Source organism: Tiliqua scincoides, chromosome 2, assembly GCF_035046505.1.
Source record: "Tiliqua scincoides isolate rTilSci1 chromosome 2, rTilSci1.hap2, whole genome shotgun sequence".
NCBI classification, from domain to species: Eukaryota; Metazoa; Chordata; class Lepidosauria; order Squamata; family Scincidae; genus Tiliqua; species Tiliqua scincoides.
Genome location: NC_089822.1, coordinates 188,779,674 through 188,800,005, shown reverse-complemented (window position 1 = coordinate 188,800,005; position 20,332 = coordinate 188,779,674). Strand labels below are relative to the sequence as shown.

At 40.8% G+C, this 20,332-nt stretch overlaps 1 protein-coding gene across 4 annotated transcripts in view; it reads right to left on the bottom strand.

The window, feature by feature from the left end:
- The window catches only part of SMAD5 (SMAD family member 5), a 337,601-nt gene that overhangs the window by 297,388 nt on the left and 19,881 nt on the right, over positions 1-20,332 (bottom strand). For 3 of the 4 annotated variants that reach the window (XM_066614390.1, XM_066614392.1, XM_066614391.1), the window contains 4 exons: positions 17,038-17,157; positions 15,978-16,199; positions 14,540-14,796; positions 7,105-12,640 (listed from right to left, as the gene is read on the bottom strand). In XM_066614390.1, the coding sequence (XP_066470487.1) occupies positions 12,497-12,640; positions 14,540-14,796; positions 15,978-16,199; positions 17,038-17,157 (743 nt within the window). In that variant the 3' untranslated portion in view covers positions 7,105-12,496. Of the gene's footprint in view, positions 1-7,104; positions 12,641-14,539; positions 14,797-15,977; positions 16,200-17,037; positions 17,158-20,332 lie in introns of those variants that run through there. The other variant, XR_010793735.1, reaches the window with a different exon arrangement.

Here is a 20,332-nt window from a genome sequence, read left to right as displayed (position 1 = left end):
GTTACAATTTCCTGTGGTTAACTGCCCATGGAGCTAGTTTAAAGTACCTTAATAAAGCAAAATTAAGCACTTTCTGGTCTAGTATCAATTGTCTTTCTCCTCAAGCCTGTAACACAATTAGCTTATAAATTATGTACTTGTCCCGTCTTGGCTGCTGTGTTCATTTCTAAAGCAAGACTTCTCTGCTCACTTCTGTATAAACGTAATTCTCTGACAAGGCGATTAGATCATGGTGTAGAACCATAACCAATCCTTGAATTACTCCATTTAGGCATCCTATTTCTGACTGTGGATCACTACTTGGTTTTAAGAGAATCATTTTCATTAAATTAAAAAAAGTGCCCTTTTTGAGTCCGTCCGCCCCCCCCCCACTACAGTTTGACATGGTGGTTTTAAGCAAATTCCAACCAAGGACCGAAAAAACCGTATACTTCAAATCAACACGGTTGTATCTTAATCTGAAATGAGTCAAAGATACCTTGGCTGCAAGGGATCCTAATCCTAGTAGTCAGTCCTATTGGAATCAGTGGGACATTCCCAAGTGATGCTCAGGATTAGGGTCAACCTGATCATTACTTATACAGTATAGCACTTCTTGGGCAAATAAGCTTTTTCAAACCTGAATCTTCCTTGTAAGGGATTCAATGCAAAAAACTAATTGACCTTTAAATAATTTACCAGTAGTTTGTCACCCTGTCCCAAAGTCTACATAAATTAATTTGAACCCCCAAATATAATAAATAGCACCAACATAGACTCTCCTTCATTCCAAGACCATGTTTTTTAGCAATAATCTCAGTGCTATCTTTCATGTTCACGGTTACCCAGGAAGTATGAACTCATGTCTCAGGAATGGAGGTTAAATATAGATTAAGCATAAACTAAAGTCCCCAAATCCCGCTACTCCAGAATGAGTTCGCTTACCTTTCTCTTCCACCAGTCAAGTTAGCTTTAGCTTCTACACCTACAGCCTCCTATTTGCTCCAGGATTCTTGGCACTTAGCACTTCTTTCCTGCTTAAGTTCTTAAAGCAATAGGTGTAGTGTAGGTTAATCAATTAGATCTCCATATTCTGGGGCTGGTTCATGCTTATATGCTCATCACTTGATGAACCACTTGTATGGGTTTGCATTTGTGAATATGCCATCATAAATACAATATCATGGACAGAACTTTTGAGTTGCTTCACATCACATCAAACACACTGAAAACACACTGTTTCACTGAAAAGTCAGTCCACCCTACAGCTGCCAATCATCAACTATATCAAAGAGAAATCAAGTGATGCATACGTATGTATGAATTAGATCGGCCTCAGAAATGTCCTCCACAGAACAGAAACACCACATTATAAGTGATGCCACAAAAGCCAAATTGTTAGGATTTCAACTCATGTCTAGGGTTCTTCATCTTCACGTTTTTGGTACATTTCATGCATTTATAGTTCAGAGATTGTCTGAAAAACTGGAGTTTAGTGAAAGCCAAGGTACAGTATGTTTCAATATTGCTTGTGTAAGAGTCATTAACAAGTGGTCCTTAATTTTGTTAGGCACCAGTCTATGGGCAGCCCCTATACTAGTGCTGTGCCCATAGCACTGGCACTGAATGTTGAAAGTGTGCCATAAGGCATGTTTGTGCCACCCAAGGAGTAAGCTGCACCAGCAGGTTGGCCAGTGCCACTGTTGCTGGAGCCCCAGCTGCCAGCAGAGCAGCGGGAAGAGCTAAGCAATGCAAGGCAGATGGGAGGAGGATTGGGGAAGGGATTTCTGGGCAAGGGGAGGACAGAACTGAGGCTGGGACCAACCCGAGAGAGGGGTGAGACTGGCGGAGGCCCCTCTGCTAAATTCTATCCACCTTGTTTTCAGAAGCTCAATGTAGCGTTTCGAGTCTGCGACAGGGAAGTTAGCACAGACTCGAGAAGCCACATTGAGCAGGCTGGGGCTTTAATTCAGAGCAAGGGACAAATGTCCCCATCTCCCAAGCAGGCTGCTGGCCTGCTTGAATCCAGCACAGGACCCAGCAGTAGCCATATAGTGCTGCTGCTCCTGTGCTGGATAGGACTGGCTGTAATTAGAGCCATTTACTCCACTGAGTTTTGGTGATTTGGTGAAGCCTACCGTCTTAGAAAAGACTTTTTGTTTAAAGAAACCCTACAGATGAGATAAAAATGAACACCTCCTCATCCACCCACGTATTCCCAATAAATACCTATCTGAGGCTATTTCTTTGGCTGAAGCAAAAGAAAGTGACAAAATTAGATGCATTTTTTCCTCCAAAGTCAATCATGTGTCAGAAATTCTTGATCTCAGAGACTGAAAATACAATCCCTCTCAACTCCATGTACTTTGCAAGCTGTAATAAGGGTGTCCACAGTAAAAAAAAATCAAATTACTCCCCCAAAGACTACATGTTATATTAGTTTAAGATTATATAAGCCCTTTTGTTCCATTATTGATAAAGTGCAATCAAAATGAAAAGCCAAAGTGTGGGTTGAAGGTAATTCAATTCCACCAATCGCTGCAGAATTGTCAGTTTCAAGATCAATCAAAGCATGCTGAGTTCTAGATTCAAACTCTGGCACCTCCAAGTACAGCTATGAAAGACTTCTCTCCGAAACTTCAGAGAAGTGTTCCCAGTTGGCATAAACAATATTTAGATGCACCAAAGTTCTGACTCTGTTCAAGAGTTTCATGTGTTCCCATGAATTTTGCTGTAACTGGTATGTGAGCTAGATTAGCAGAATAGATTTTCAGTTCGGTCTTTCCATCTGAAGGCAGGTACAAGAAAATGCCTTGAACCATTTTATCATTAATGAAGACCCATTCTGCTACATAAAATGTTCCCAACACACTGGGAGAAACGAGCAGATTTATTATTACCAGCAGACAGCAAGCCCCACTTGTTTTCATGTACAATTGCTCACTTAACACAGTATTCCAACACTTCATTTACGTATAACAAAGCAAATGTAAAACAGTTTGAAGCGTTTTTAGAATTCTATTTTTGCTGATGAACACAGAAGGCACCTTACTTAGCATCACAAAATCAGGAGGTGAACTTGGATTTTGTTGTCCTCCTTCAATTATGGCAGAAAGCTATAAGTAGAGAGCTGCCTGTTCATTACTCATGCCAACAGTATCTGAAGAAACACATGCCAAGAAATTTCTGCAGCAGATAAACATGCTATTTTTGAAATGAAAAATATTTTGGATTTTGCAAACAAGTTGACTAGCCTAAGGAACCTTCCTGGGAAACATTAGCTATCCAGCATACCTAATCACAGGGAAGATCTCTCCCATGGAGATAGTGTTTCTGCTGGAAGGGGACAGGGAATGTGGAAATACTGGGGAAGGGGACAGGGAATGTGACTAGGAGCACAGTGTCAGCAGGGCCCCTCAGGAGCTCACTGTATTTACAGAATGGAAACTCCACAATTGCAGAATGTCTGAAAAGGGCTTATAGCAGAAGCAGGTTTAGATGCATTTTCTTAAACCCGTTTCTGCCCAGCCCACAGGTGTATGCATTTGATCCTCGTTGCATATATGCAACATTGGGTAGAAATGGCTTAAAAATAAGGACTGGCTCACACACTCATGTTCATCACTTGGGGACTGAAGCTTCGTGCCTGCCTATGTCAATAGACTCTCAGAGACAGCACCATAGACAGGCACTTTTGTATCTCCTCACATGACAGCCCAATAGCACTCAAGTTACTAGGGGGAGACCACCACCCCCTTTGCTAATAGTTTTAGAAGGGTATGGGGTTGTTTCACTTACCACCCATTCACTACATTTGAATAAATACTTTGCTAAAAACAAGCAAAAGAACCCTCAGCAAAAATTAAATAACTGCAGTCAGACAAGCTGAAATGTCTCAAATAAGTTTGAAGTTTAGCGATTTAAGAAGCCAATTAAATTCATTAGCTTGTTAGGCAAGTCTCATTGGTGGGCTGCATTCTTTAAATGCTTTACACACAGACTGAGGATTAAGCCAGATGAATAATAAGCTCTGTAAATATTTTGTCAACTCAGCTCTGTAGTCTTATGAAAGCTGGCACATTCAAATGGAAAATTCAATATTTCCGACACATACGAAACGCTCTTCCTGCAGAAACTGTTTTAAGATTACAGCACTGACTCGACATGCAGAGTACCTGCTGATGGAGGGAGCCACCACTTGAGTTTGCATTGTACAAGCAGGGTGCTTTTCAGGTAGTCATTCATCCCCCTGAAACTTATGCAGCCCTCTTTATACAGGCCGATTCTCTAGAGCAGGGTTTCTCAAACTTTGAGGAAACCTTACTCCCTCAGTAAGTTCTTGCAGGGGAGGGGCTAGGGCAGTGACATGATCCCCAGGATCACATTGCTGGGGGGGGGGGGCAAGGGGGATGCTTTGCATGTACTTTTTAAATGTAGGGCTGCAGGTGTGGGGGACCCTGCACAGCACTCCCCAAGGCTTGGAATCAACACAGAAGCAGGAGCAAAGCTCCTCCTGCAAAACAGAAGTGCTTTGTGCCTGCTTTGATTGCAGATTCCAAGCTCCAGGAAGCACTGCGGAGGGTGCTCCCAACACCTCCTGCAGCCGCCCTACCTTTAAAAAGTGCAAAGCACTGCCCTTAGTGACTCAATCCTGGGAGTCACGTCTCTCCTCCCCTTCCCCCGCCCCTTAAAGGGATTGGGAAGCATTACACGAACTGGTGGTTCACAACCCACCAGTTTTAGAACCACTGCTCTAGAGTATATTTAAGAAGTCTAAGAGCATTTGCAGTGGAGTGAGAGAGCAGGAAGTCAACAGCAAGCCTACTACTAAAATGCTACTCGAACTCCTATATAGGTGCAAGCTTCCATAGGAAAAGCCTGAATATGCCTGCACTACAAGTGAAAAGGCTATCCTATAAGTACTTTTGAACCAACACAACAGGCTCCTGCCTCAAGACTGTGGAATCACCATGGAGATGCTGTGGTCCACAGTAAGGTTTTGCCAGAGATGGTTTAATTTCTCCAACATTTTCTTTGGCCACAAAAGTTAGTGTAGGGACCATTTAGAGGCCACTGTTGGGCTCCTACCGCCAGGTTCTGCCTTGCCATGACATTTCTCACCAGCCCCATTTTTCAAGAGACAGCATCACCAGAAATCCCCACCTCAGAAATTTCATGGTTTTTTTTTTTAATGCATTTGACCAGGATGTCTGGTACATTCTGAAGGGCTGCTGCATCAAGCAGCAATTGGGGGGGGGGAGCAGAACTTGCTTCCTGAGTTGATTCATGGCAAATGGAGATGCTAAAGTCCACACTGTGATCCCATTCCTTCAAGCAAAACTGGGAAACTGGCAGCCCTTTTCTTCCTGCAGGAAGGAGGGGAACCTAGCCACAACCACCTCTACATCGTCCTTTGCTCTTACCTCCAGCTTTGGCTACCCTGGTTTCCCAGCAGGCTCTGTTGTTCCAGGTTTTTATTGTTTTTTACAGGGGGGAAATGGCATCCAAAGTGCCATTCCCCACAGCAGTTTGAAGTGTGTTCATTATAACATCCCATTCTGCTCTGTGCACAGGCCAAAGCACCAGCTCCACATCGCAGGGGAGAAAGTAGAATGTCAATAAAATGGTAATCAAAATCGATAGTTTTACTATCAATGCTAATCTTTTATAATAAAAAATTAGTGTTCTGGTTGCATGCAAGATTCATGCACAGAAAAGCATCCATTTGTTTTTCAAAGTGTATGCAGCGTACTAGATCTCATCATTTGATACAATGGAAAGCAATATGATTAAATAAAACTGATTTAGTGTGAAAAACGATAAATTTAGAAATAATCATAAAAAACATTTTACTTACTACAGAATTAAAAAGACTGTGCTTGAAATTTTAGATAATGGCTTCATTGGTAAAAGTAGGGAAAGTATCGGGCCAGCATTGCATACCATAATGTTCTAGGGACAGATGTTCAACCGTATGGAAAAGAAATGGAAATTTATGATATATTTACTAGACCAAGATAAGGGTCACAGGCAGTCACAAACCGGCACATGTTGTTGTTCCAAGAGGCTGCAGAATACAGTAGGAGGCATGCACCCCAAGATCTTGCAGTTCTGGATTCACACAAAGCAGTGTACATTTCCGAAGCTGCATCCCAAGAGGTAGATCAGATGTGCAAATAAATACAGCTTCTGGAGTTCTCTAATTCAGGCAAGCTGACAGAATGGCTTTGCTTTTCTCCAGTACTCAAGTATACAACTAAACAAGAGAGCACACCAAGAGTTCCCTATCCCAATATATCCTTTTTTCCCCAGCTGCAGGAGAGCACAAGGAGACAGGCATGTGGGCTTAGTGTACTCTCTCTTCCACTCACACAAAGATTCCTCAGCTTGCTCCCTCTTCCTACAGTAGTGTAGATTGAAAAGAAAAAAAAAATACCACCAGCAAAATTAGACTGAGGCAGGCGTTAGGCATATGGCTTAAGGCTCTTTAAAGAGACACAAAGACATTCAGCATGATGAATACAATCTTCTCAATATACCCTCAATCATCCCAAAGGATTCCAATACATCTCTGTTTTATATTAACACATTTATATCCCCTCCTCGCTTGCTAGGTAGCTTGCAGAACAGGGAGCACCACAGTAATTGTTTAAGGTATGAAGGCAGTATGAGAAAGAATCCAAGCTGAAGTACACCACCATTACAACCCAGATAATGATGGAGTGTAAGGGAGAGAAGGTCAGAGTAAGAGAGCAAATTTGGATAATCACATTTATAAAACCACAATTTGGAAATAGGTTCCCTATATTATGATCAATATGCCCCAGTTACCAAAAAAGAAGATGCTACTGAAACAATTTTGAAAATGTATATCTTAGGTGAACTAAATTTCAGTTCCAATAAACCACCATGTTCAGCATTCATCCATCTTTTGTTGAAAAATTGTTTTATTCTCTTCATCAAAAGGAGAACCCAGTTCTTCATTGCTGAAAGGAAGATGAGTGTGGATAGAAAGTATCTGAATTAAGGATGCCTTGTAAAAAAATACCTCTTAAATCTAGACATCTACCACTTGATACAGCCCCAGGATTCTACTTACAACAAACTAGAAAACACATTCTGAAAAGATCTTATTTATTTAGATTGCAAAAGTATGCAAAAATATTTAAACACATTAGGATAGCCAAAAGCTAACTCAGTCAGAAGCTCAGAGGAACAAAATTAAATCCTGTTGCTAGAACTGTCTCTTGCAATGTAAACAGAAGCACAGAGATTATATCTGTAATATACACTAGCATACAATTTACAAAAGATCAAGATGAAGTCTACTTAGTGTATAAGCCAACATTTCAATCTGTGGATTTCGATTCCAGCTTGACTTCCTTGAAGAGATATCAAAACGACATGAACAGTCATGTGTGTCCATTAACACATTTGGAAGATTAGTTAATTAAAAATACAGTCACCTAGCAACAGGTTAGACAACAGTGACATTAATTTTTTATTATTTCTTAAGGTAACTGTAGGAGGAAATTTTCAACACATTATAAACACTTTTCCTGCAATATACAAGAGGGTTTCTCAAACAAGTAAACAAAAGTAATACTGTGAAATAAATTCATGGTTTTAAAAAAATTCAAATCACAACTGTTACATATTTTTTTACCAACCAGTACTTTACACGGTTAATTATCTGAGCATGTAAGTAGTAAGATGCTGTGAGAGTAGGAAGTTTGCATGTGTGCTTTTCAAGATCCTAACTGATCCACGATCTCGGTTCCATTTTTGGGGCGCAGTTCTGAATCTGCATAATGGGATCTCACCGAGTTGTTGTACAACACTGTAATAACTTTTACATTTTAGAAATGAAACTAAATTAGAAAGAAATTTAATGTGACACTTTGGTCCTTCAGCAGGTTTTTGATCCAGTGAGGTGCAACAATCTTGCATGATTCAGATAATTTATCTTTGTAGCAAATTAGATTCCAAGTTAAACAGAAATGTAATCTGTTTAGCACACTTTAATGCCCACCAGAAGCATTACAAAGGACAAAACAAAGTTCAATATACACACCATCCTGCATAGATTCTCTGCTCAAAAGAGGTCTAACAGAGTTCACAGGTAGGCATACAAGTCGCACAATGATTGCAACAAAGAATGAGATTATCTACTCATTTTACTCTGGAAAAATTGCAATTATGAAAATGGGAGCTTTACAACTTTGACTAAATATGAACCAACATCAGTCTTCTCACATACCGTATCATTAAGATGATATGAGTGCTTACAGTTTTACCGCAAAAGGAGCAGTCATCTCTTTTGCTGTGAAATGTAAACCAGGTAACTTTAAGCACTGCTAAACGAGTCTGCTGGTGGACAGATGTCTAAAAAATTAATGTATAACTAAAGAATTGGCAACATATCTGCACATACAAACATATGTGCTGGGCGTAGACCATAAGCTTTAATAAAGGGCATACATTGCCGTATCAGGGTTTAACAGTTTGAGCCTACATAAGGGTACCCTTCCACCTGGTTGCCCATGTTATTGCTGGTAATATAGTTGAAACATTTGCATCCACAAGGTTAAGTACTATTCTGCCCTTAACAGGATTTCAGTCAAGAAATACACAGTAGGCATATACAAAATAGCATGCAGTCTCAACAACTTTGCAAGAATGCACAGAATTAGTACCTGAAACTATGTTTTTAGATAGCTAAACCAGTAGATGTTTTAAATAAGTCAGTTATAAAGACAAGTCACTGATGTAACAGAACAGTAGTTCAGCAGAGAAACACCAAGTGAGCTTTTGCTATTCAAGGAAACGTTCAAGATACCACCTTAGTGTTATTAAGACAGGATATCAAGGCCTACAAAAAGAGAGGGTATACAGAGAATAGAGAAGAGGGTAAAACGCTAGGGGCATCATCCACTAGAGATACTCCTGTACAAGTCTTATGAATTTTAATAGGGCTTGCACAGATAAACTTCCCTGTGGATTACTTCTCAGTGGACTACCATGCATTCAAAGGCTATTGGGCTAGAGTCCTAAAGGAGAGCATTGCCTAAAATAAGATGACAATGCCAACTAATTCTTTTATTAAAAAGCTAGTAATTCTAGACAAAAGACTATAATTTGCAAAGCTTGCTTTAATTCGTTCCTCTTTCAGGCAATTAAGCCATTTCTCATTTCATGTAAACAATTTTATTTCTTGAATGCTTTTTACTATATGCTGCCAAGACTGCGGCATAAGCACAAGAGTAGCTCCTGTGTACTTTTTACATGACATGATTATATCTGCCAGCTACAAAAGGAACTTGTTCATGTTATTCTAGAGCTTTGAAACATTTTTCAAACATGTCAACCTCAGACTGCATAACTAGAAAAACATTTCAACAGACTAGATGTGGCATGACAACTACAGCAAGTGACTGAAACCAATACTCAACTCACTACCACTTCTAATCAATAGCAGGAACATTCGTCAGATCATATAGCCAGAGGCTACAGATAGCTGAAGCTCTGTGTGGTTACAGCAAGCATTTTGTGAGATTTTGAAGTGGATGACTAGGTCTGGACAGATTTCAATTGCATGCCTGCATTTTTTAAATAGAATATGTGGCCTACAAATGCATTTTAAATATACTCAAGATTACTTACCAATCTGTGTTCATGCACAGACCAGTCTGAGGCACATCTACCTACTGTAGATACTCGCCTATAAGTCGATAAATTTCTGCCAATAAATCAAGTGTGAATAATCTCCTCGCCTTATCTGCAGGTCACTTGGGTCAGGGCTGTTCAGGCAGATCACAGCAGCTAGAAGCCCAGAGGAGAGCACAAGGACAATGAATTAAAGACAATTAGACCCCAGGGCAATTAGACCCCCAGGCTGCAAGGTCTGATTTTTAAAACACCAGGATGTAATCTTCATTTCCATCTGAAACAAAGTAAAAGGCTACAATTCAGCACCCCATTACTTAAGAACATATGGAAAGCAATGGGTCTACTTCTATCAATTTGCAACTATGTGTAGCTGCACTTGCTCATGCTTACATCTTGTTGTTCATCTCTCCATTGTGAATTGAATTGCACACTCCCAGTTATGTATTATAAGTCGAATGTTGAGCCTCTGGCTTAAAACACCAGGCACCTTAAAAAAGAATTTGATTAATGGTTCTATTATGTTGTTTACAGTGCACTTACCTGACAGTGTTTACAAAAAAGCTGTGAAGACCAGAATTAAAAAAATTAATGAATAAAAATGTATCTTATGATCTTTTATTATATTTTTAATAAGTTAGATTGTATAGTTCTTAGGTAACAATTACTGGTAGGTTATTTTTCGGAACCTAGCCTCGGATAAAATCAGACAAAATTATAGTCAGACACTCCCCTCCCCCCAAGTTTAAACCCCACACCAACTTAACTGGGAGTCAAAGAAAATTCCATGATTTTTGGCTCAAAACGTGCCCTCAACTTATTTGTGAAATCAACTTATACTCAAGTATCTATGGGGTACTTCATTTTCAGCAAGAATTCCACACTTGGTCCAGCTCACAATCTTCTGTTCATGCCTGCTGCAATAGCTTCTACTATTCTCCTTAGCTCCTGCATTCATTATGGGAGACAAGGCTCTGCATCCATATAGGGTAGGTATTACATATGAAATCTGCCCCAGCCAGACACCAAAATCACAAATATTTGCTTGTTTGCATAACAAATTGTTTCCCCAAGGGGTTATGGCAAGGCACCAAAGCCTTCCACCCTGAGCACCAGACATCTTACTGGATCTAGCTTACAAGGCTAATTTCAAAGACAAAAAGGACTAGAAAGTATCCTTAAGAAAGTCAGAAAGACAGACTCACTCTCGGGTTGCTGAAGGCACTATCTAGTATTAAAATTTTTGGTTTCTTTAGCTCATGTGGAATCCACACATGACTAAGTCACAGAGAGGACACCCACACATGACTACAGAGAGGACACTGGTTTTTTCCAGTTTTAATGGCCACATCTAGAAAATGTGAACTGCTACCACATTTTTCTTCTAGAACATATTTGCATACTACTAAATACTGCATATTAAAGCCCTTTATTTCTCTCCCCCCCCCCCCCAAAAAAAAAATGACCATGGCATACAGGTCTTCTGCGAAAAAGAAAACGCTACCTTACAGTAGCCAGAAAGGCATCTGAGAAAGATTAAGTAATTTAAGGCTAGGTTTTCAAAAAGATAAGATTGCGGACACCTGCTTTCAATTAAGGTAACTGCATTGTCATCAGATTAATTGCACTGATATGTGCCTACGACTTGGGCGTACATCTGTTTTCATTGCAAAAAGAGAAATATTCCAGAATACACACTGCTGGGATTTTAGCATAGGATAACTTACACATCCAACTGAGATCACACCGTTCCTCTCTTGTTCTGCTAAGCCTTTCCAAAAGCTTAAGACAATCTAATCTTGCATAGGATCAGGTACCTTAAATAGCATAATCTACCACTAGAGTTGGCAATGAATCTTTGGTATGAGGGCTTAAAATCTATGACCTCTACATTAGATAGGAACCACTCAACAGAAAACGGCAATATTATCAAATGACTGGTCTATCCTGGTAAAACTGTACCACTTATCAAACCTTTTACTAGAGTGAGATACCTAAAATTGCCGTTATTGAGGTTAAGTACAAAAGGGTTACAGCTAATACTGCAAAGTAAAAACAATGAAGTTAGGACGTTTCTAGGACACCAACTATGGAAAGGCAAAATAAAATGGAAAGTTAAACACAATGAATGTCCTTGCAATGTTACATACAAAAGTGTAGTGTTTTATATTCTAATATACATGGTTTGCACAAAAAGCTTTACCTTGAAAAACTACAACAGACAAGCGTGAGTGTGAATCAAGAAAAAATACTGAGTAGTCTAGGTAAGATCAACTGCTCTTCAAAAACAATGGCAAAAAAACCAATATTAAATCGAATTGGAATATAAGTAAAATCGCTATTGATTATGATAGAACTTCCAGTAATGCAAATATTCTAACAACACTATCTGCTGCATGTGTGTAGTAAAGTCACATAACCATTCAAGCAAAAGGCAACTACAGCTTGTTTTCTTTATGACTTCTGTTAACCACAAAGTTATACAGCAACATTAAAAATGAGTAACAAGTTGCAGCTGCACATATTCGGCAAAGAGGGCATTATTAATTCCCTGCTGTCGATTTCCAAAATTTGTTCCTAGATAATGTATAAAGGTCTTCCCAAGGGAGTCAAACTTTGTTAAATATGTACTAACAAGGAAAAATAAAATTCTGATATTTTCCTCCGAAGTTTTCTCCAGACTTGAATGCTTCTTTAATTTCTCAAAGGAAAATTGATCATAAAACAACTGAATTGGTCACAGGTAGAAAAAAGCTAATATATGGTATCTGTTCGCATAGTATCCACACTGGAAGTTTCTGCAGAATTTGAAAATGGTCACTAAAGTTATGGTCGAAGAGATACTTCGGTACTATGAAACAGAAGAGATGGGATTCAGAGGAGAGCCCATTTGTGTAAGTACTTTATCCAGCCACTGCAGAGAACCATGAAGATGAATTTCTATCCAACATGGAGTGCTTGTAACATCTTGCCGATGATATTCTGCGCCCCATCCCTACAACAATGGACACACATTTAATAATGTTAGAATTAGACTCAAAAAGAAGTTATGCAATTACCATTATTATAATGAATTTTTTTCAAGTTGCATTTCTTTCCTGAAGAAGTCCGACACATTGGAAGCAAAGGAATGCACATGTGGAAATCTGACATCAACCAATGCATCTGCACTCCAACCACAGGATGTATGCCCTTAGCCGTGCCCCATGTTGGTCATTAGAGAAATCCTCATGCCTGTGAGTGAGGATTCCCAAACACCAGAATGAATAGATGTTTGTGGAAGGCAAAGAAAAGAGAAATGATAGCTTATCTGGTCAACTAAAATCTTGCCATCAACCCTCACCTATTTAGAAAAGGCTGCACGTGAACATATGAAGCATCTTTGTCCATTTAGCACCGCCTTCCAAGTCAGCTAGACCAACAAAAAGGCAGTGGCCCAATCCTATCCAACTTTCTAGCACTAAAGCAGGTGCAACACACTCCTTAGGCCAGTGGTTTTCAAACTGGGGCATTGTGAAAAAGATGCCCCAGCCTGAAGGCCCTGGTCACTGCCCCCTTAAGGGGTGAGGGCAGGGAGGAGGCAGCGATGCAATCCCCAGGACCATGTCAATCCCTAGGATTGCATCACTAACAGGGCGCAGGGACTGGGATGCACTTACCAGTCCCTGCAACAGCTGTCCTTGGGTGCAGGGAGCCCTGCGCGAGCATCTGCAGGGTTCCCCAGGCTTCTAAAAGTGAAAGTGGAGCAATTGCACTCCACCTCCGCAAAACCGGAACCAGAGTGCAATCATTCCACTGTTGACGACCTGGGGAGCCCTGCAGACGCTCGCACAGGGCTCCCCACACCCCAGGATGGCTGCTGCAGGGTCTGGTGCAGCCATTTTCAACCACTGTGCCGTGGCACACTGGTGTGCTGTGAGTGGTCCACAGGTGTGCCATAGGAATTTGTGGGAAGGTCATTTATTAGTAAGGCCAATGAAAGATGTGAGTCTCCCATTGGCAGCATGGTGTGTCTTGTCAATTGTCAAAAACCTGATGGTGTATCTTGACCATTTTAGTGCCTTGTCAGGGTGCAACGAGATAAAAAAAGTTGAAAATTACTGGTCTGGTGAGTGCATCCCAGTTCCTGCAGCCCCATTAGTGACACAATCCTGAGGATCGCGTCGCTGCCTCTCTCCCTGCGACCACTAAGACTTACTGCAGTTCAAACTCTCCCTGCGAGTTTGAAAACCGCTGCCTTAGGCAGTGGAACAAATGTTTCCTTACCATGAAGAGGCGTCCCTGACTGACCCACCACCACCACAGGATGCAGTGCATGCCCTGTTGGCATGGCTGCATCAGTGCCGCATAGATACATTATCCTCTGTAACACAGGACCCAATCCTTTGTATTTCAGTGGTTCCCAAACTATGGGACAGGACCCACGGGTGGGTTGTGACCCAATTTTTGTGGGTCATCGAAAGTGATGGAAAGCTCAGATAACCAACTGCCTCAAACCCGGAAGCTATTCAAAAATCATATACTGCAGCTGCTAATTGCCCTGCAAAGAGCTCAGCTCCTGCTTTTGCACGAATGTGTAGAGTCCCTTTATTACTTATAAACAAATAATTATTTCTTTTCCTTCTTAAAAGTCTGGTAAACCTAGGTGGGTCCCGATAAAGTTTTAAAAAGTGGGTCCCAGTGCTAAAAAGTTTGGAAACCACTGATGTATCTGAATGCCTCTGTCCTGTCCTCCACTTCCATTTTTAAAGTTGAATTACTCCTGCATATTTGCTATATTAAATATGAATATACTGAATTAAAAGTTAGAGAAGTTATATATTAAAGCCACTATCTTGGTGCTTGTATTTAAAATCATCTTCAAAGGCACAGCTAAGTTAAAACACATACTCACCTTTACAAAACTCATTCGAATTGTGCACATTTTGGTGAGCTCATACACTGCCTCAAATCCGTGATTGACAGACTGAGCCAACAGCTGAGCAAATTCCTGATTGTTAAAAATTTTTAGACTACAGCCACTGGGAATCTTGCACACAGTTGTAGGGTGAAATCCATGATGATAATTGCAATTCCTACTCTGAACAAATATGCTGCTGTCACTCAGGCATTCAGCATAGACTTCCCCACCAACATAGTAGAGATGAACACCTGAAAAATAAAAAAGAACTCCATGAAACACTTGGCAGAATTATTTGAATAAACAGGTACAGACTCTTACTCCCAAGGTGGCAGAAGGTATAGCCAAATTTCGATCTGAAAAGAACTCCAGTTGCTTTGGTGTACAAATGTTTTTGAACGTCTTCTATTTTGTCAGTCACTAGATGGCACTCTTCCACCAGCTAGAGAATTCTTCAAGCTATAAATAACCACTAGCATTAACTGGGATTATGCAAGCACCTTATCAAACCAACTGGTATCTAGTTAGTAAGAAGTTTTTACAGAATCACCAAGAGTATGACAAAATAGATCAGAGGATCATTTAGTATTCTGTGATGTCTTAAATGTCAAATGTGTATTAAATACAAAACATTGTTAGATCACACTGCCTATTTGTCCCCTACTATGTTTCTCTCAGAGACGTTAAGGTCCATTGCAAACCCACAGAACCATGGTCCCTTCGCTTTAACCTGCCTGTTTCCAGACCCAAGGCAGTCTGGCAAGTCACTCTTGTCAACATAACCGACTTTTTCTCCCCTCATACTTGGAAAACGTTTCTTGTGTTGTTGATATTTAAAATGACTAGCATCAGGAAACATAGAAAAGATAATAGGGCCAAGGACTGGTGTTCCCGGTGTGTTTTAACAAAGTCTTTACCAAGGGAAATTATTTGTTTGGTTTCCTCATAGATCTATTCAGATAACTGCAGCATGCAGTTTGCTAAGGAAGCTTACAATTAATAAAATGATTTCCTAGATAAAGTTTCCATGGAAACACGTTAGGAACACCAACCTACTTTTCCACGGTCTTTTCTGTGTGTTGTAGTACTTTTTACAATTGTTTTTGTTTCTCCTTGTTTGCAACTTCAGGAACAGCTGCTACACAAAACTGCCAAATGCATAGATCAGTAACAAGGTTTTCAAAGCAACTACACACTATTTGTACATCAGAAATAAATCGAAGGTGGTAAAAGTGAAATGAGAACACAGAAAGTTTAATGATGGATTATTATGCATCAAAAACCTGCCCAAGGTCAAGTGTTTATTAAAATTGGTACACTGAATCATGCAAGTTTACTTTTTTTCTTTAAAGGCAGGTATACTACACTCAAATTCATTAGTAAGGTCTGCTGGGTAGACGAAAGCTGCTTCTATTGTGAAGGACCGTATTACCTTTTCCAATGTGCCTCCTGGTGTTCTCGATGGTTGAGTTGCGATTAACGTTGGAGAGCAAACCCAAGCAGAATCTGTTTTTGTTGTTAGAAGGATCTGTAAATCCATCTACTAAGATACTAGTGGAAGATGCATGAAAAGCCTCCCCAACTCGGTTGTTTAATTCATAATATACAATTGAACACCAGTGCTTGGGCTCTTCATAAGCAACAGGATGTACATCTATGAATAAAAACAAAACACATGAATTCGGTATCTCAATTACAGATCTCAAATACAGGTCCAACCTTGTCATACATGGGTTTTTTATACACAGATTTGACTCAACATGAATGGCCAAAGCAAATGAGAAGGAATGTGCTGATCCCTGGAGAAGGGGAAAATGCAACCCTTTAAAATCACAATTTATAAAACTGCTTTGCTTACTGTTGTAAAAAGACAGTCATGCAAGCGATTACAGGTATAACCTAAATATCCACGGATTGTTCTATCTCAATGTGATGAGAAGGGCCCTTTAAATTAAAGGAAAACAGTTGTTTAACAATACCAATGCGAGAGAGGGCAGCCTGCTGACAATCCATCAGTCACTCTTTCTCCAGGTAGCTTCAGCTTCACTCCAGGGCAACAACCCCTCCCTTCCCCCTGAGCAATGAAAGAAAGATAATCACTTTGTATTGGTGAAGGGAGGGGTAGCTGGCTTGGAGTGAAGAGAGACTGACTGATGGATTGTCTGCCTAATGTCTGTTTTACATCACAAATGTCAAAAAAGATGTTTTTAAATCGTCTTGCAAAGGGTCATTGTTTTTTTTAAATGGTTTTGCTTTAATGTGATTTTTCCCATCCATGTGAGTTCTGGGAAGGGAATCCACACACTCAGGAATAATGACAATCAACCTGTACTGCCCATTACAAACTGCTACCACTGCTAAACTTCAAGAACATTTTCCAGGCCTGGAAAGTCAGCAAGCTGGATGGAAAAGTCACTCTCAGTTAACAGGGAGTGCCCAATTCACTTTCAGTGGCATAACACGAAGTCTATTAAGTACATTGTGTAGTTTACCTCTGCTGCAAACATTTGGCATTATCTGAGGAATCATATTGTTGCTTGTGTCCATAGATTGTGAATTATCTTGTCCCATTTGATCTTCCGGGGGCATATATGCAGGTGGTGGTGTATCCGCTATAAAGAAAAACCAGAAATTTAAGTATGCTTTATCAATTCATATAGAATTCCAGTTTCTTCTCCTCTCTTGCCTCAGAATCATTCAATGGTCTTTCCAAATGTCACCCCTACATTTTCTCTACTTCCATTTCTCTGCTTCCTTTGGGAACCAGTACTGCTGTTAGAAAACCCAATACTATAATAACATTTGGCTAGACTCTCTAAGCTTTTCGCTCGTACACCCACATGTACCATTCTTGTGCCCTCTAGCCCCCTATTTGCCTTATCTAATGAAAGACTTGCCTCTCACCCTGATCTGGTGATCAAAGTGGCTATACTGGCAAGGTTCTTGGATTGCAATTTTAACTACAAAGACTTGGAAGCAAGTTTCACTTGCGAGAATTTATTCCAGTGAGATTTTACTCCAAGTGAATGAAAAAGTTGCCATTTCAAGGTATTCAATTAACTTTTATTTATGCCCTCTTCTCTTTGCATTAGTTATTTACTACTCCCTAGTCATCTCCCTTCCTCCTTCCTTCTTGACATACTTAAGTATGTTCAGATATGTATATTCTTGACATACTTAGCAACTGGATCATTCAGTTCTGAAAGCATTACTTTCAAAACCAATGTCAAAATCTTACTCCAGCCCAGTTGCATCTATTTATTTTATTTTAACACACATTTATCCCACCTTTCTCCTTACACATAAAGGGGAAGCTCCCTTGGATAAAATACAATAAAAGTATAGAAAAAAATAGCAGCACTTTTAGCAGAGTGCACCTCACCTAAAAGTGAGGTGGCAAAGCAGCTTTTAAACTGATCCCTGGGGGAAAGCCAACAGGAGCAGAAGGGCATCCAGTTCAGGACTCCTCATCCCTATGGGATGAGGATGGGGAGGTTAGAGAACAACAAGGTAAAGACAGAGTAGGAAAAGAAATTGGGAATGGTAGCATGATGGGCTGTGATAGACGGTTTGGCACAATGAGAGGATGTAGGGATAAAGGAACTAATGAGCAGCCCATCCTGGGGCATTCCATGTACAAACTCTTTTCGGAGTTTGCCCGAAGCAAATGCCCAAAGTCTCCGAGCAAAGATGGGAGAACTGGAATGTCTGGTGACAAGGGAAAACAATGACATAGTAGGCATAATGGAAACCTGGTGGAATGTGGAAAATCAGTGGGATACCGCAATCCCGGGTTATAAACTCTACAGGAGGGACAGGGAGGGGCGTGTTGGAGGTGGGGTGGTCGTTTATGTTAAGGAAGGGATAGAATCCAGTAAATTAGAGATTGAAGGTGGGTCCAAATCCACCATAGAATCTCTGTGGGTTAGATTACCGGGCCTGAGGAGCAATATAATACTGGGAGCGTACTATCGTCTTCCAGACCAGAAACCTGAAGGAGACCTTGAAATGAGGAAACAGATTAGGGAGGTGACAAGGAAGGACAGGGTTGTAATCATGGGGGACTTCAATTATCCTCACATCGACTGGGTCAATTTGTGTTCTGGTCATGAAAAGGAGACCAGATTTCTTGACACGTTAAATGACTGTGCCTTAGAGCAGCTAGTCATGGAGCCCACCAGAGGACAGGTGACTCTGGATTTAATATTGTGCGGTACACAGGACCTGGTTAGAGATGTCAATGTTACTGAGTCATTGGGGAACAGTGATCATGCTGCGATCTGTTTCGACATGCATGTCAGGGAAGAATACCAGGCAAATCTCTCACAAAAACCCTTGACTTCCAACGGGCGGACTTCTTTCAAATGGGGAGGCTTGTTAGAAGGAGGTTGAAACGGAAGATAAAGAGTTCAGTCTCTTCAGAGTGCATGGAGGCTGCTTAAAACAACAGTAATAGAGGCCCAGCAGAGGGGTATACCACAAAGGAAGAAGGGCTCAACTAAGTCCAGGAGGGTGCCCACATGGCTAACCAGCCAAGTTAGAGAGGCCGTAAAGGGCAAGGAAGCTTCTTTCCGTAAATGGAAGTCTTGCCCTAATGAAGAGAATAAAAAGGAACATAAACTGTGGCAAAAGAAATGTGAGAAGATGATATGGGAGGCCAAGAGAGACTATGAGGAACACATGGCCAGCAACCTTAAGGGAAATAATAAAAGTTACTTCATATATGTTAGAAGCAGGAAACCTGCCAGAGAAGCGGTTGGCCCTCTGGATGGTGAGGGAGGGAAAGGGGAGATAAAAGGAAACTTGGAGATGGCAGAGAAATTACATGAGTTCTTTGCATCTGTCTTCACGGCAGAAGATCTCGGGAAGATACCACTGCCCGAACGGTCCCTCCTGACCAAGGAATTAAGTCAGATAGAGGTTAAAAGAGAAGATGTTTCAGACCTTGTTGATAAATTAAAGATCAGTAAGTCACCAGGCCCTGATGGCATCCACCCAAGAGTTATTAAGGAATTGAAGAATGAAGTTGCTGATCTCTTGACTAAAATATGCAACTTGTCCCTCAAAACGGCCACGGTGCCAGAGGATTGGAGGATAGCAAATGTCACACCAATCTTTAAAAAGGGAAAGAGGGGGAACCCGGGAAACTATAGGCCGGTCAGCCTAGCATCTATACCAGGTAAGATGGTGGAATGCCTCATCAAAGATAGACTCTCAAAACACATAGACGAACGAGCCTTGCTGAGGGAGAATCAGCATGGCTTCTGTAAGGGTAAGTCTTGCTTCACGAACCTTTTAGAACTCTCTGAAAAGGTCAACAGGCATGTGGATGGGGGAGAACCTGTGGACTTTATATATCCGGACTTTCAGAAGGGGTTTGACACGGTCCCTCACCAAAGGCTACTGAGAAAACTCCACAGTCAGGGAATTAGAGAGTAGGTCTTCTCATGGATTGGGAATGGGTTGAAGACCAGGAGTCGGTGTCAATGGGCAATTTTCACAATGGAGAGAGGTGAAAAGCAGTGTGCCCCAAGGATCTGTCCTGCCCCCGGCGCTCTTCAACCTCTTCATAAATGACCTGGAGACAGGGCTGAGCAGTGAGGTTGCAAAGTTTGCAGACGACACCAAACTTTTCCGAGTGGTGAAGACCATAAGTGATTGTGAGGAGCTCCAGAAGGATCTTTCCAAACTGGCAGAATGGGCAACAAAATGGCTGATGCGTTTCAATGTCAGTAAGTGTAAAGTCATGCACATTGGGGCAAAAAATCAAAACTTCACATATAGGCT